The sequence below is a fragment of the Oncorhynchus clarkii genome, chromosome 2, assembly GCF_045791955.1.
Source record: "Oncorhynchus clarkii lewisi isolate Uvic-CL-2024 chromosome 2, UVic_Ocla_1.0, whole genome shotgun sequence".
In the NCBI taxonomy this organism is placed as follows: domain Eukaryota; kingdom Metazoa; phylum Chordata; class Actinopteri; order Salmoniformes; family Salmonidae; genus Oncorhynchus; species Oncorhynchus clarkii.
Window position 1 is genome coordinate 35,146,817 of NC_092148.1, and position 13,802 is coordinate 35,160,618.

The following is a 13,802-nucleotide window of genomic DNA, read 5'->3' on the forward strand; positions in this document are numbered from 1 at the left end:
ACTCGCCCAAGCCTTCCCCATTTCTCCTTCTCCCAAATCCATTCAGCCGATGTTCTGAAAGAGCTGCAAAATCTGGACCCCTACAAATCAGCCGGGCTAGACAATCTGGACCCTTTCTTTCTAAAATAATCTGCCGAAATTGTTGCCACCCCTATTACTAGCCTGTTCATCCTCTCTTTCGTGTCGTCTGAGATTCCCAAAGATTGGAAAGCAGCTGCGGTCATCCCCCTCTTCAAAGGGGGGACACTCTTGACCCAAACTGCTACAGACCTATATCTATCCTACCATGCCTTTCTAAGGTCTTCGAAAGCCAAGTCAACAAACAGATTACCGACCATTTCGAATCTCACCATACCTTCTCTGCTATGCAATCTGGTTTCAGAGCTGGTCATGGGTGCACCTCAGCCACACTCAAGGTCCTAAACGATATCTTAACCGCCATCGATAAGAAACATTACTGTGCAGCCGTATTCATTGATCTGGCCAAGGCTTTCGACTCTGTCAATCACCACATCCTCATCGGCAGACTCGACAGCCTTGGTTTCTCAAATGATTGCCTCGCCTGGTTCACCAACTACTTCTCTGATAGAGTTCAGTGTGTCAAATCGGAGGGTCTGCTGTCCGGACCTCTGGCAGTCTCTATGGGGGTGCCACAGGGTTCAATTCTTGGATCGACTCTCTTCTCTGTATACATCAATGAGGTCGCTCTTGCTGCTGGTGAGTCTCTGATCCACCTCTACGCAGACGACACCATTCTGTATACTTCTGGCCCTTCTTTGGACACTGTGTTAACAACCCTCCAGGCAAGCTTCAATGCCATACAACTCTCCTTCCGTGGCCTCCAATTGCTCTTAAATACAAGTAAAACTAAATGCATGCTCTTCAACCGATCGCTACCTGCACCTGCCCGCTTGTCCAACATCACTACTCTGGACGGCTCTGACTTAGAATACGTGGACAACTACAAATACTTAGGTGTCTGGTTAGACTGTAAACTCTCCTTCCAGACCCATATCAAACATCTCCAATCCAAAGTTAAATCTAGAATTGGCTTCCTATTTCGCAACAAAGCATCCTTCACTCATGCTGCCAAACATACCCTTGTAAAACTGACCATCCTACCAATCTTCGACTTTGGCGATGTCATTTACAAAATAGCCTCCAATACCCTACTCAACAAATTGGATGCAGTCTATCACAGTGCAATCCGTTTTGTCACCAAAGCCCCATATACTACCCACCATTGCGACCTGTACGCTCTCGTTGGCTGGCCCTCGCTTCATACTCGTCGCCAAACCCACTGGCTCCATGTCATCTACAAGACCCTGCTAGGTAAAGTCCCCCTTTATCTCAGCTCGCTGGTCACCATAGCATCTCCCACCTGTAGCACACGCTCCAGCAGGTATATCTCTCTAGTCACCCCCAAAACCAATTCTTTCTTTGGCCGCCTCTCCTTCCAGTTCTCTGCTGCCAATGACTGGAACGAACTACAAAAATCTTTGAAACTGGAAACACTTATCTCCCTCACTAGCTTTAAGCACCAATTGTCAGAGCAGCTCACAGATTACTGCACCTGTACATAGCCCACCTATAATTTAGCCCAAACAACTACCTCTTTCCCTACTGTATTTAATTTATTTATTTTGCTCCTTTGCACCCCATTATTTGTATTTCTACTTTGCACATTCTTCCATTGCAAATCTACCATTCCAGTGTTTTACTTGCTATATTCTCTGTTGTAAGGAAACAGCAGCCTCTTATCTATGACAGATAGACCGATATGTCAATTCCAGGTGGATCTTGAGGATCCCACAGTGCTGTAGGGAATACAAAAGCATTGGAACGGCGTGAAGCAAGGAAATAACATATTTGCACCCGTCTACTATGTTTGTGGCTATGCATTGTCTGTAATAGCATCTAAATAGATTGTATTAGCGTCTAATCATCAGATCTCTTAACCCCTCTTTGGAGTGCATCGTTTGGCAGAGGCAAATGCTGAGTAACGATCTACATTACGGCCATCGTCATAATGCATTCATGACATATATACATGCACATTATACGCGTACTGTAGGCTGAACAGAATCTAGGAGATTCTAGGAGAAAACTGTTCCAATTCATATAGTCGTTATTTTCCTTTGATTGCTCAGTGAAGATGGTTAGAAAGTCATTACAGCGATATCACTGCCAACAGTGTAGAGCAGACCCTCCCTAAATGTACCTAAATGTTCCCTGAACAGCTTGAGACACCTGTTTAATACAAGGACCCCTGTGGGTCCGTACATGGCCCAATTCGCCTCTGGAAGTGATGGAACTGTCACTCCTCCCTCTGGAAGCTCTGTGATAGTCAATCACACACCTGGGTTGTTTTCGATAGGCACTAAATGGAAGAAAACTGTCCAAAACTAAGTTAAATTGGGAGGTGTTATCTGAATGTGTCTGATCAGAAACGCTGGTTTTTCGTTGTTTTGCTACGGTGTGACCTAATAAAAATAGAGAGGTCAGAGTAGACACACTACTACTGGTACTTAGTTCTGAAATGGGCCGTTCCTCTTTCATATTGAAAAGGCCTCCGAGGCCTCTTTACATTTCAGGCACAATTACCTAGAATACCAAGACATTTATTGGGTTATCAGAGGAAGTAGACCAAGGTAAATGGGCAGGAAAATAATAGTGATTTAAGAGGGAAGTGTGTGAGATTTGGCTGGCCCATTTAGCTGTGACAGCGTACACGTGGCTTGCTAGATGCTAACTGCTTAGCCTATCAGGTGTACTGCCATCTGTGGCTGTGCAGCATGTTTTGCTATGATGTGTTTACAGTCTGTCTGTAAGTTTGAGAATGCAGTATAACTGCATTGATGGAAGCGTTGTTCTTTAACATACTCATGGCTAGTTTACTACATTTAAGTTATGAATGGACTGAACTGCTTTGTGAAAGACATTTTGAAGTGGCACACAATTAGCATTTCCTATTGTAGGAATTGGAATTGCCCCATTGCCCCAATGTGATCATTCTATATGTCCCGTTAGTCTCGATGTGATAATTCTGTGTCCACTGTTAGACCCAGTGTACCCTGTTAGCTCCAATGTGATAATTCTTTGTATATCCCCTGTTAGCCCCAATGTGACCATTCTCTGTGTTCCCTGTTAGCCCTGGTGTGACCAATCTCTGTGTTCCCCTGTATCCCCAATGTGACTACTCTCTATGTTTCCTGTTAGCCCCAATGTGACCATTCTCTGTGTTCCCTATTAGCCCAAATGTGACCATTCTCTTTATTCCCTGTTAGCCCCACTGTGACCATTCTCTTTATTCCCTGTTAGCCCCAATGTGACCATTCTCTTTGTTCCCTGTTAGCCCCAATGTGACCATTCTCTTTATTCCCTGTTAGCCCCAATGTGACCATTCTCTTTATTCCCTGTTAGCCCCAATGTGACCATTCTTTTTATTCCCTATTAGCCCCAATGTGACCATTCTCTTTATTCCCTGTTAGCCCCAATGTGACCATTCTCTGTCCCCTGTTGGGCCCAATGTGACCATTCTCTGTCCCCTGTTGGGCCCAATGTGAACATTCTCTGTCCCCTGTTGGGCCCAATGTGACCATTCTCTGTCCCCTGTTGGGCCCAATGTGAGCATTCTTTGTGTCAGACCTCCTCTGGCTCTTCTTCTCATCCCTCTATGTTTCCCTCCAGACCCTTTATCAAGTCAATTGTCATCACCTGTCAAGAGCTCCCCTGATACTCTGTGTGCCCTGACATAAATGTTCCCTTGTGTCTTCATGTTTTACCGTTGAACATTTCCCCAGTGTCCTCCAGAGACCTGGAAAGTTACTGGGTGTGCAGGCTTTTGTTCCAGCCCAGCACCATCACACCAGTAGTACAAATAATCAACTAATTATGGTATTTTCCAATCTAAGCCTACTGGACTGGAATAAAAGCCGGCACCGCCAGTAGCTCTCTTGGTTCAAAGTTGGAGACCCCTGCTCATAACCTATGTGTCTGATCCATGTACTGTACGGTATACTATAGCCCTGTGGCGCCTGTAGTAATATGTTGCCCATCTCTTCTCGTTCACCAGGCCCCTGAGAGTCTCCTGCAGTCCCTGGAGACTCACCTGAACACTCTGGAGGGGAAGAAGCCGTAAGTACCAACCACACTCTCCACCAACCACCAGGGCTACTTGGGAGTGGGACTACTTTACTTCCTATTTACTTCACATTTGAGAATTCAGCAATCTCAGTACAGTACATATGCATGCACGCACATACGTTGGGTTTTAAAAAGTCTGTGGAGTAAATAAATAAAGAACACACACCCTAAAGGTGAAACAGAAAGTCATACTGGGGGTGGCAGGTAGCCTAACGGTTAAGAGCGGTTAAGAGCATTGAGCCAGTAACCGAAAGGTCTCTGGTTCAAATCCCTGAGCCGACTAGGTGAGAAATATTAACCCTAATTGCTCCTGTAAGTAGCTCTGGATGAGTGCATCTGTTAAATGCCTGAAATGGAAACCTTCTGCCTCCTCTTGCTGTGGATTTATTTTACCAACACTTCGGCTGAAGAGCCTCCGTCAGTGTGTGAAAATAGTCTGTGACCATCCAGTGAACCCAAATTAGAACTGTGCTTGACCCTGATGTCCCATAGGCTTTAATTATGCGCAGCCTCTCTCAATTAACATCATTAGGACCTCCAGTGTATGCCCTCTAGATTGTGTGATTTTTATGGGCAGTGATTGGACTGAAGCTGTCATCACCAGACTGTCTGTCGTGTGTTCTCGACAGGACCTTAGTAGGACAACGATACAAGATAGTATTTGTGTGTGTGGTGGGTGGGGGTGCATCATCAGATCGGATGTATGGAAAGAAACTTAGCAGATGAAGTCTTAGCAAATGCCAGTGATTGTCAATGTGTGTTACAGAGAGGATGTTCACAGAGACGATGTGTGAGTATTCTGCTGGATCTCCTACAGAATGAGTTGACGTGGAGGGCCGGGTCATTATTTGCTGTTGTCTTGTATTGAAGTGAATGAAACTGTAAAAAAAATCCCCAATTGTTTCGTGACATTCACATGAGGATTCTATAGAATTGACATTTGAACCTCCAGTTTAAAGTCATGTTTTTCAGTGTTGTGAAGTTCAAATGGGATTCTATAGAATTGATGTGAATTTGGCATATTTGTGATTTTTCAGTGTCTCTCCTGAGCTTTGCCTCTCTCTCAATATTAATATGAACTTTGACAGCTGACTCGGGACTTACCCAAGATTCACTTTGCATAGTTTTTTTAATATGACGTGAATCTGGTTTCTTAGCTCTTCATTGTTCATATTAACTTCATTGTCATGTTATTGGGATCCACTCAACTCCTCAACCCTTTTGATGCATGTCATTGCAAAACATGGGTTTGTTATGTCTGGAAAATAAGAATGAAAAGCTTTGTGCAAGGAAGTGACTTAATTGTATGTTATTCAGTGTTGCAAATCTAAACTCTACAGATGCAGGACACTCTTAGAACAAAGGCTTCCATAAGGGTACTTCGGCTGTCCCCATAGGAGAACCATTTTTGGTTCCAGTTAGAACTCTTTTTGGGTTCCATGTAGAACACTCTGTGATAAGGGTTCTACATGGAACCCAAAAGGCTTCTACCTGGATCCAAAAGGGTTCTACCTGGAAGCAAAAAGGGTTCTTCAAAGGGTTCTCCGATGGGGACAGCCAAAGAACCGTTATTGGTTCTAGATAGCTATTTCTTTCTAAGAGTGTATGTTTTCACATTGGAGTTGCCTGGAAATGCCTGCTCTCTGCCACCCAAACAACAGCGCTGATTTAGCTGTCACTTTGACACAGCTCAATAACAGCCCTTGTGCTTCACCATGCATATCATCTGGTGATGCTATGATGGCTTTAACTCGTTCTTATTGTATCATTTTGCAGGTCACCAACCAAGGTGAGTCAGCTACCCCTTATTTTACTCTGTCTCTGCACCTCAACAAATCGTTTTGACAACTGCCGACAATTTGACAATCATTTGAAGTGTGTTCATTCTGTCTCTGTAACTGTGGTGCGTCGCCATGGTAACTGACTAACGAGGCTAACCCTCCATCTGACAGGAGTGTGAAGCAAATGGCTCCCTGGCCGCAGCCGCCACGCCTACAAAAGCTCAAGCGGCCCCTGCAGCTGCTGCTGCTCCTGTTGCTCCTGCCCGCCCTGGACCACCTGCCAGACCCACGGCGGCACCCACCTTCAAGGGCTCCAACAAGTAGGTGCTCATCTGCTGTGGGCTCTTAGATTGGCCACTTTAAGTGCCACTTCAGGTGCCACTCTAGCTTTAACAATGTGCTATGTTGTACAATCTACAGTCTCCAATCTCCAGTTTGCATTCAACCTTTTTGTCGTTCTGTTTTTCCTTCTTCCTGTCTCTCCTTTGCCTCTCCCTTCATCTTCATTTTGTCTCTTGTCTCTTCCTCACTCTCTCTCTCTGTTACTCTCTTTCTATCTCCCCCTCTCTTTCTCGCACTCTATCTGCAGTGCTCTGCTAGACTTGGATCCATTGTCAGCCTCCCCATCAGCAGGTGGAGCAGCAGCCTCAATCTCGTCATGGGGAGGTAAGTCCTTTAATACATGTAATATCTGGTTTGCATCCTTTATGGCTGCCTTTATATATATATATATATGTACATGTACTTGAGCGTTTCTCATTGCAGGTCCAGGACTTCCCTCCCTGTTTAAGTTAGTTTTCTTCCGTTTGGTGCCTAATGAATTTCACCCTGCTCTCTTTCATGCTTTCTACCTACATCCTCCTCTCCACCCTTACTCAAGGGAAGGACTAATATTAGCAAATATTCAAACCTGGCCCCTCTGCAGATTGAAATCGCTTTAAGGGCCTCTTACTCATATAACACTTTTTCCTTGGAGTGTTTTTTTTTAAAGAAGGCAGTTGGAAAATCAGAAGTACAGTGTTCACGTGGTATGGTAGTAAGTTATTGACCCTGATTGGCATTTCTGTTTATATTCTCTGTATTTAATCCCTCACTCACGTCTCCTCTTTGCTCTCTCTCTCTCTCTCTCTCTCTCTCTCTCTCTCTCTCTCTCTCTCTCTCTCTCTCACACACTCTCTCTCTCTCGCTCTCGCTCGCTCCCTCGCTCTCTCTCCCATTGTCTTGTACAGATCTGCTTGGTGGCGGTGAGTACTGAGGAACATACTGTTCTTTACATTCTTTACACAGCTCCCATCCACCGCAGAGCATGAGAACTGCTAGGATTTACACCTGAAGTTATGATTAACATCTATCTGGAGGCTTTAGCCACATTCCAGGCTGACTGCATTGCCGACGCCTACTAGATCTCACAACATCTGGATAGGTGTTTAACATATCAACTAACCACATCATCAGCTAACCATATCATACGATTTAGCAATCTGATACCGACTGCGCAGTCAATGACGTTTGACACAACCATAAGTTGATGCAATGATGTACTGCAATGTAGTCGGCCTGGAACGTGACCATTGTACCTGTGGCTCACTGGGCTTTCAGTGCATGACTCCAGCTGTAGACCTAGGATCTGAGAGGATCAGCATATATAGGTAGCAGCCTTCTTCGTATTCTTGCTTTGTGATCTCTAACCATGCCTCTCAAGGTGTAACACACTCCTCTCCAAACACTTCTCTATTACCACTGTTCTCTTTGACATACAGTGCCTTGCGAAAGTATTCGGCCCCCTTGAACTTTGCGACCTAAATGTCGTTCCACTTCATGATTGTGTCCCACTTGTTGTTGATTCTTCACAAAAAAATACAGTTTTATATCTTTATGTTTGAAGCCTGAAATGTGGCAAAAGGTCGCAAAGTTCAAGGGGGCCGAATACTTTCGCAAGGCACTGTATCTTACACTTATCGTCTTTTCTCAACACAATCTCTCTACTTATATCCCCCTGTTCCTCTATCCTGTCGTGCTTGTGGATGGGCTTGGGTGGGGATGGATGGGGGGGTTGTAGGTTTAGATACCCCCCCTGATCCCACTAGCACCTCTGAGCCAGCCGCTGTTGCTGCTGCTGATGCTGCAGCTGGTCCAGCTTCCACGCCCACAGTGGCCCATACGGATGGCCCCGCCGCGCCCTCTGTGGTCCCTGTGGTGGTGCTGCCCGTGCCCGCCACTACCGCCTCAGACATGGATCTGTTCGGAGGTCAGTGGGGGTCAGCCTCATGGGACGAATCATCATGGCAGACTACACAGCAGCTGTCTGCTTGTTTGGAGAAATCTCTGACATGCTCACATGTAGTTACACCACCTGGTTTTCACACTCTCACATTTACGAGTTTCAGTATACACTCTACATACACCTTAACAAAAATACTCTGTTCATGAAATTCTGTATTTGTGAAAAATTCTAGTTATTGACATCTAATAAGGACTCTAATTTCCAAATGTTCCCTCGCTAAATAATGATTAGCTTGACAGATTATTCATTATTTGGGCACTACATCAATCAATCAATTATTTATCTAAGACAGCAAGCAGGTGAGGAAGTTTTTGCTCTGCACTGTATGGAGAACAGTAGAAATTGTAGCCCATGCTCGGCATATCTCCTCTTTTCGCTCACATATCTAATAGTAGATATACAGAATTAAATCCCCTATAAAAATTGTATAACAAATTATGGCCCTCTTTTCCATGGAGAACAGCCTCTGTCAAAGAGAGATGTTGCTTTGCCCATCGCTGAGCATGGCATTTCCTGTCACACAGCACAAGCTTATGAAAGCATCATGTTATCTCTTCACTTTCCCAGCGTGTACAAACATTGTGCACACTGAATGCAGCTTTATGCAGCCGGGAAAGTACAGGCCCCATTCATATGATACTAATAAGATCAGCAATTTCAGCAATACATCTTGTATTCTCTGTTTTCTTCTAATGCTGATCGCTCATCTTTCTGTTTCTCTCATTCTCTCTATTCTCCTGCTCGTTATTTACCTCCTCATCTCTGTTTCTCCTGCCTCCCCCTGTTTTTCTCTGGGTGTTGCATTGTGGTCTGTGTCCACTGTCCCCTCCTCTCATGTCCGGTACCCCAGATGCGTTTGCACCCTCCCCAGGTGACGGCCCGCCCAGCAGGGCGCCTGCTGCTGATGCATGTGCCGGATCTGGTGGGTGATAACACTGCTCAGTGTGTGTGTGTGTGTGTGTGTGTGTGTGTGTGTGTGCACTCTTCCAACACACGTGTGTGTGTTTGTGCAAGAGTGTGTGTGTGTGTGTGTGTGTGTGTGTGTGTGTGTGTGTGTGTGTGTGTGTGTGTGTGTGTGTGTGTGTGTGTGTGTGTGTGTGTGTGTGAGATCCTGAAGCTTGGGTAACTCCAAGCTGCTTCCGCTACCATATGGGACAGTAGTAAATCATCTGAAACATTGCATTGGGGCCTACCGTCCTGACCCTAACCCCACTATTGGGGGCTCAAGCCTCGGCCTCCCTCTCTACCCCTCCGCCACTCAGCCCTGCTTCAGAACAGTCCTCCTGCTTCTCTCAGCTCGTAATATTCACCTGGTGATGAATACTTGAGTAAAACACAGTTGTATAATTTTCGCCCAAATCCTACAATTGTTTATATTTCATATAAATGATGCCACTTACTAATCATACTAACTGACCATCTTTATTTACCCTGTTTTGTTTCTCTCTTTGGCCTGAATGTGTAAGTATTAATCGACCACTGTGACTGTAGAAGTCCAAAAGTACAGTGTGTGTAATTCACACGGCTCCATTACCGTGTGTGTAGGGAGCTTTGGGCTTATGGCAACGAATAGTAGGACAGTTTTATGTTGAATTATGCACATTTTTCTACATTAACTTTATTCTGTGCCTTTATCATGTATTTGGATTCTATGTACACAGAGCTTATCAGTGTGGAAGCAGATTCATGCCCAAATTGTATTAATTGTGTTTGTTTTGGTGTGATTCTGATTCCATGTGTATGTACTAGTTCTAATATAACCACTAGACATCGTCCTCTGTGGCCTGTCTATGTAACTACAGTATTTACCAAAACCAGCTGTAGCCCATTCCCTTTAATGAGTCTGAGTGTGAGACAGTGAGTTTTCTAACCTGGGGCTGTAGTATAAAGTTAATGGTTTCTTTTCTTTACTTCCCACTAACCCTCATTATGGAAGCTCCTCTAGACTCACAATGATATGTATTTTACAGTGTTTGTTGTTTTAACAAACTCTCAACTCCCCCTACTCTCTTCCCATCCTCCCTTTTCTGGTTATATCCCTTAAACCCCCTAACCCCCATCATCCTTCCTCCCCCCTCCTGAAGACCCCTTCGCTCCATCGGAGGGGAGTGCGAACTTGGCTCCAGAGATGGACCTCTTTGCTATGAAGTTCGATAACACGCTGGCTGCCCCAGAAGCAGCCAGCCCCACCTCTAGCGCAGTGCCGATCATCGTCGCCCCCATCGAGCCCCCTGCTGCCGCCCCCGCTCCCTCCACTACCACCACTGAGTCTGCAGCCGCCCCCGCCCCTGCCGTCCCCACTCTCGACCTCTTTGGTGGTAAAGTGCACATTCTACTTTGCACACTGCATTGCTCTGCACTATGACAATGAGGACGATGGTGATGATAATGACGATGACACAGTAACTTCCCTACATTTTTGGAATTATGGCTATGTTTTTTTTGTCTGTTATTATTTGTTTGATTCGTTTGATTTAAGTCACAGGCATTGAGTGAATCACACATTTTGACCACCCCTGCAAATGAGAAAAGAAATGGATATGATGATGGGCACATTATAAGGATCTATCAAATGATGGTTGTTCTCTGCATCATTCCTGTGCAGACTAGGAGTAAATACACAGATCTCAAAACTGGATGCCTTCTAATGGTATACTACAACTATTGAAACTAACTGCACCACTTTACGATGTAAGATGTCACGAGCATGTATGACTATGAGCCCCTCATACTGTCTTCATTTCATAATGAGCAGTCAGTTTGAGTCAGTTGAAATATGAGACAAAACATAGCTTGACATAGGGCTTATTCTTACACATTATAAAGCCTCAGACATGCTTATAACAGGTTTTGAAGCATTATACTTGCAGGCTGTTACAAAACAAACGTTTTCAGTTGTCAGTAAATCTTTGTTGTATTGGCTTCCAGAGGCATTGATTAAGTAACCTGTCAGCACCAGATATTGGCCTGTCAACTGGTTGCATTCATAGGGGTGGTTCAACATGTTGTGATTTCAACCCAACCTCTATCATGAACTATTATAGTCAGTCAAAGCTAGAGGGGAGTGAGCAGAGTTGTGATGAGGAGGGAGAAAATGATTTGAAAAGGAATGAAACGCGGAGGTATTACCTGATCGTGTTAAATAAAAAAAACACACTTTCATTTTCCGCTGAAAAAGTGTTTGATAATGTGTGCCTTACTGAACTCAACCTAGTTGTTATGGTCACTCTAACTGCAGTGTGCCTGCATGACAACCTTTGCTTTCTTCACCTCCAACTTCTGACCAAGGTTGTAGATATCAACGCCCTTCATTTGAGCCAATCTTCATTTTTTATCTTTCACCTGATTTTATTTCATATTTTCCTTTGTTTACAATAAATAGTTTGCAATTATTTTTTAAATAAAGAGTAATCAGTAACACTTTGTAACAGCTTATAAAGTGTTACGCTACTTTAATGTCATTTAAAAAAATGTTTTGTTGTTGTTGCTTTTCTCCCTTTCCCTCTTAACTCATGCTGTATAGATTGTAAACTGAATGTAACTGTGTGTCCTTGTTTATAGATTCTATGTTTGATTCTATTCCTGAGAAAAGCCCTACCGCAGAAAAAGCTGATGCTGCTGTTACTCCTAGCGTAGACCTATTTGGGGCAGGTACAGGATGTGGATTGCTTTCTTTTTTTGGAACCTCTTCTTCATCTCTTCTGTCCTTCCTCCTCAGCCATCTGTTTTACCACACGTCTTGGTTTGTCCCCATAGTGGTATGCGACTTGTGCATGCACCCAATCCAGGGTTGGGTCAATTTGAATTTGTACTCAGTCAATTCAGGAAGTGATTTGAATTTAACATTCAAAATTGGTCAATTGTTTGAAACAAGTAGCTTCTTCTTTTCTGTTTATTGAGAAGTAATAAAATGTATTTTCAATTAAATCGTTTTACTTCCTTTTACTTCCTGTATTGACTGACTTCGAATTGATCCCAACCCTGGACCCACTGGCTTAATAACAGTAACTCCTACCACTGCTTTCACTCTCTCTGTTATGCTAATGCTCCTCTGTGCTCTTCTACTTCACTCTTCCTACTTCCTCTACCTTCTTCCTCGGGTGTTTCCCTGGAAGATCTCCCTACTATCTCTCGCGGGCCCTCTCCTTTGCCTCCCGAGGCCAATGCTGATGAAGACCTCTTGTCTGGTGTGACTGGTGAGTTACACTATCTGCTCACTCTTAGCTGACCTCAATTCATGATCACCTATGGGCCTACTTCCTGTATCTCCAACTCTGCCTGCATGACTACAGCATACAGTGGTACAAGTTATTTTCTGAAGTACAAGCACTTCCCTGTCAGCCTGTCAATCAATGTATCTCTTCAGGAAGTGACCGGAACTTTGTCTTTTTTGTGATCAGATGAAACAGAATAAATAAAATTGCCAAGTACATTTACATGTACCAGGAATTTGACGTGGTAAAATGGTGCTGCCACAATAAACAGAATATACAGACAGAATATATAGACAAAGAATTTACACAAATCCACATACCATTATGTACAGTGTAAACAGCACAAACCAAACAATTATGCGTAGTAAGGATGCATAAACATATTTACTGTAGATGATACAGTTGAAGTTGGAAGTTTACATACATTTTATCCAAAAACATTTAATCTCAGTTTTTCACAATTCCTGACATTTAATCCTAGTAAAAATCGCCTGTCTTAGTTCAGTTAGGATCACCACTTTATTTAAAACATGTGAAATGTCAGAATAATAGTAGAGAGAATGATTTATTTCAGCTTTTATTTCTTTCATCACATTCCCAGTGGGTCAGAAGTTTACATACACTCAATTAGAATTTGGTAGCATTGCCTTTAAATTGTTTAACTCGGGTCCAACGTTTCAGGTAGCCTTCCACAAGCTTCCCACAATAAGTTGGGTGAATTTTGGCCCATTCCTCCAGACAGAGCTGGTGTAACTGAGTCAGGTTTGTATGCCTCCTTGCTCGCACAAGCTTTTTCAGTTCTGCCCACACATTTTCTATAAGACGAGGTCAGGTCTTTGTGATGGCCACTCCAATACCTTGACTTTGTTGTCCTTAAGCCATTTTGCCACAACTTTGGAAGTTTGCTTGGGGTCATTGTCCATTTGGAAGACCCATTTGCGACCAAGATTTAACTTCCTGACTGATGTCTTGAGATGTTCCTTCAATATATCCAGATCATTTTCCTACCTCATGATGCCATCTATTTTGTGAAGTGCACCAGTCCCTCCTGCAGCAAAGCACCCCCACAACATGATGCTGCCACCCCTGTGCTTCACGGTTAGGATGGTGTTCTTCAGCTTGCAATCCTCCCCATTTTTCCTCCAAACATAATGATGGTCATTATGGCCAAACAGTTCTATTTTTGTTTCATCAGACCAGAGGACATTTCTTCAAAAAGTACAATCTTTGTCCCCATGTGCAGTTGCAAACCGTAGTCTGGCTTTTTTATGGCGGTTTTGGAGCTGTGGCTTCTTCTTTGCTGAGCAGCCTTTCAGGTTATGTTGATATAGGACTCGTTTTGCTATGGATATCAATACTTTTGTACCTGTTTCCTCC

At 43.8% G+C, this 13,802-nt stretch overlaps 1 protein-coding gene across 1 annotated transcript in view; it reads left to right on the forward strand.

The window, feature by feature from the left end:
* LOC139367145 (clathrin coat assembly protein AP180-like) overlaps positions 1 to 13,802 on the forward strand; it is a 68,038-nt gene that overhangs the window by 44,451 nt on the left and 9,785 nt on the right. Inside the window, exons 9-19 of the mRNA XM_071105225.1 lie at positions 4,076 to 4,137; positions 4,913 to 4,936; positions 5,923 to 5,935; positions 6,099 to 6,247; positions 6,517 to 6,593; positions 7,157 to 7,171; positions 7,987 to 8,175; positions 9,062 to 9,133; positions 10,296 to 10,529; positions 11,773 to 11,862; positions 12,327 to 12,407. Of these exons, the coding sequence (XP_070961326.1) occupies positions 4,076 to 4,137; positions 4,913 to 4,936; positions 5,923 to 5,935; positions 6,099 to 6,247; positions 6,517 to 6,593; positions 7,157 to 7,171; positions 7,987 to 8,175; positions 9,062 to 9,133; positions 10,296 to 10,529; positions 11,773 to 11,862; positions 12,327 to 12,407 (1,006 nt within the window). The remainder of the gene's footprint in view (positions 1 to 4,075; positions 4,138 to 4,912; positions 4,937 to 5,922; positions 5,936 to 6,098; positions 6,248 to 6,516; positions 6,594 to 7,156; positions 7,172 to 7,986; positions 8,176 to 9,061; positions 9,134 to 10,295; positions 10,530 to 11,772; positions 11,863 to 12,326; positions 12,408 to 13,802) is intronic.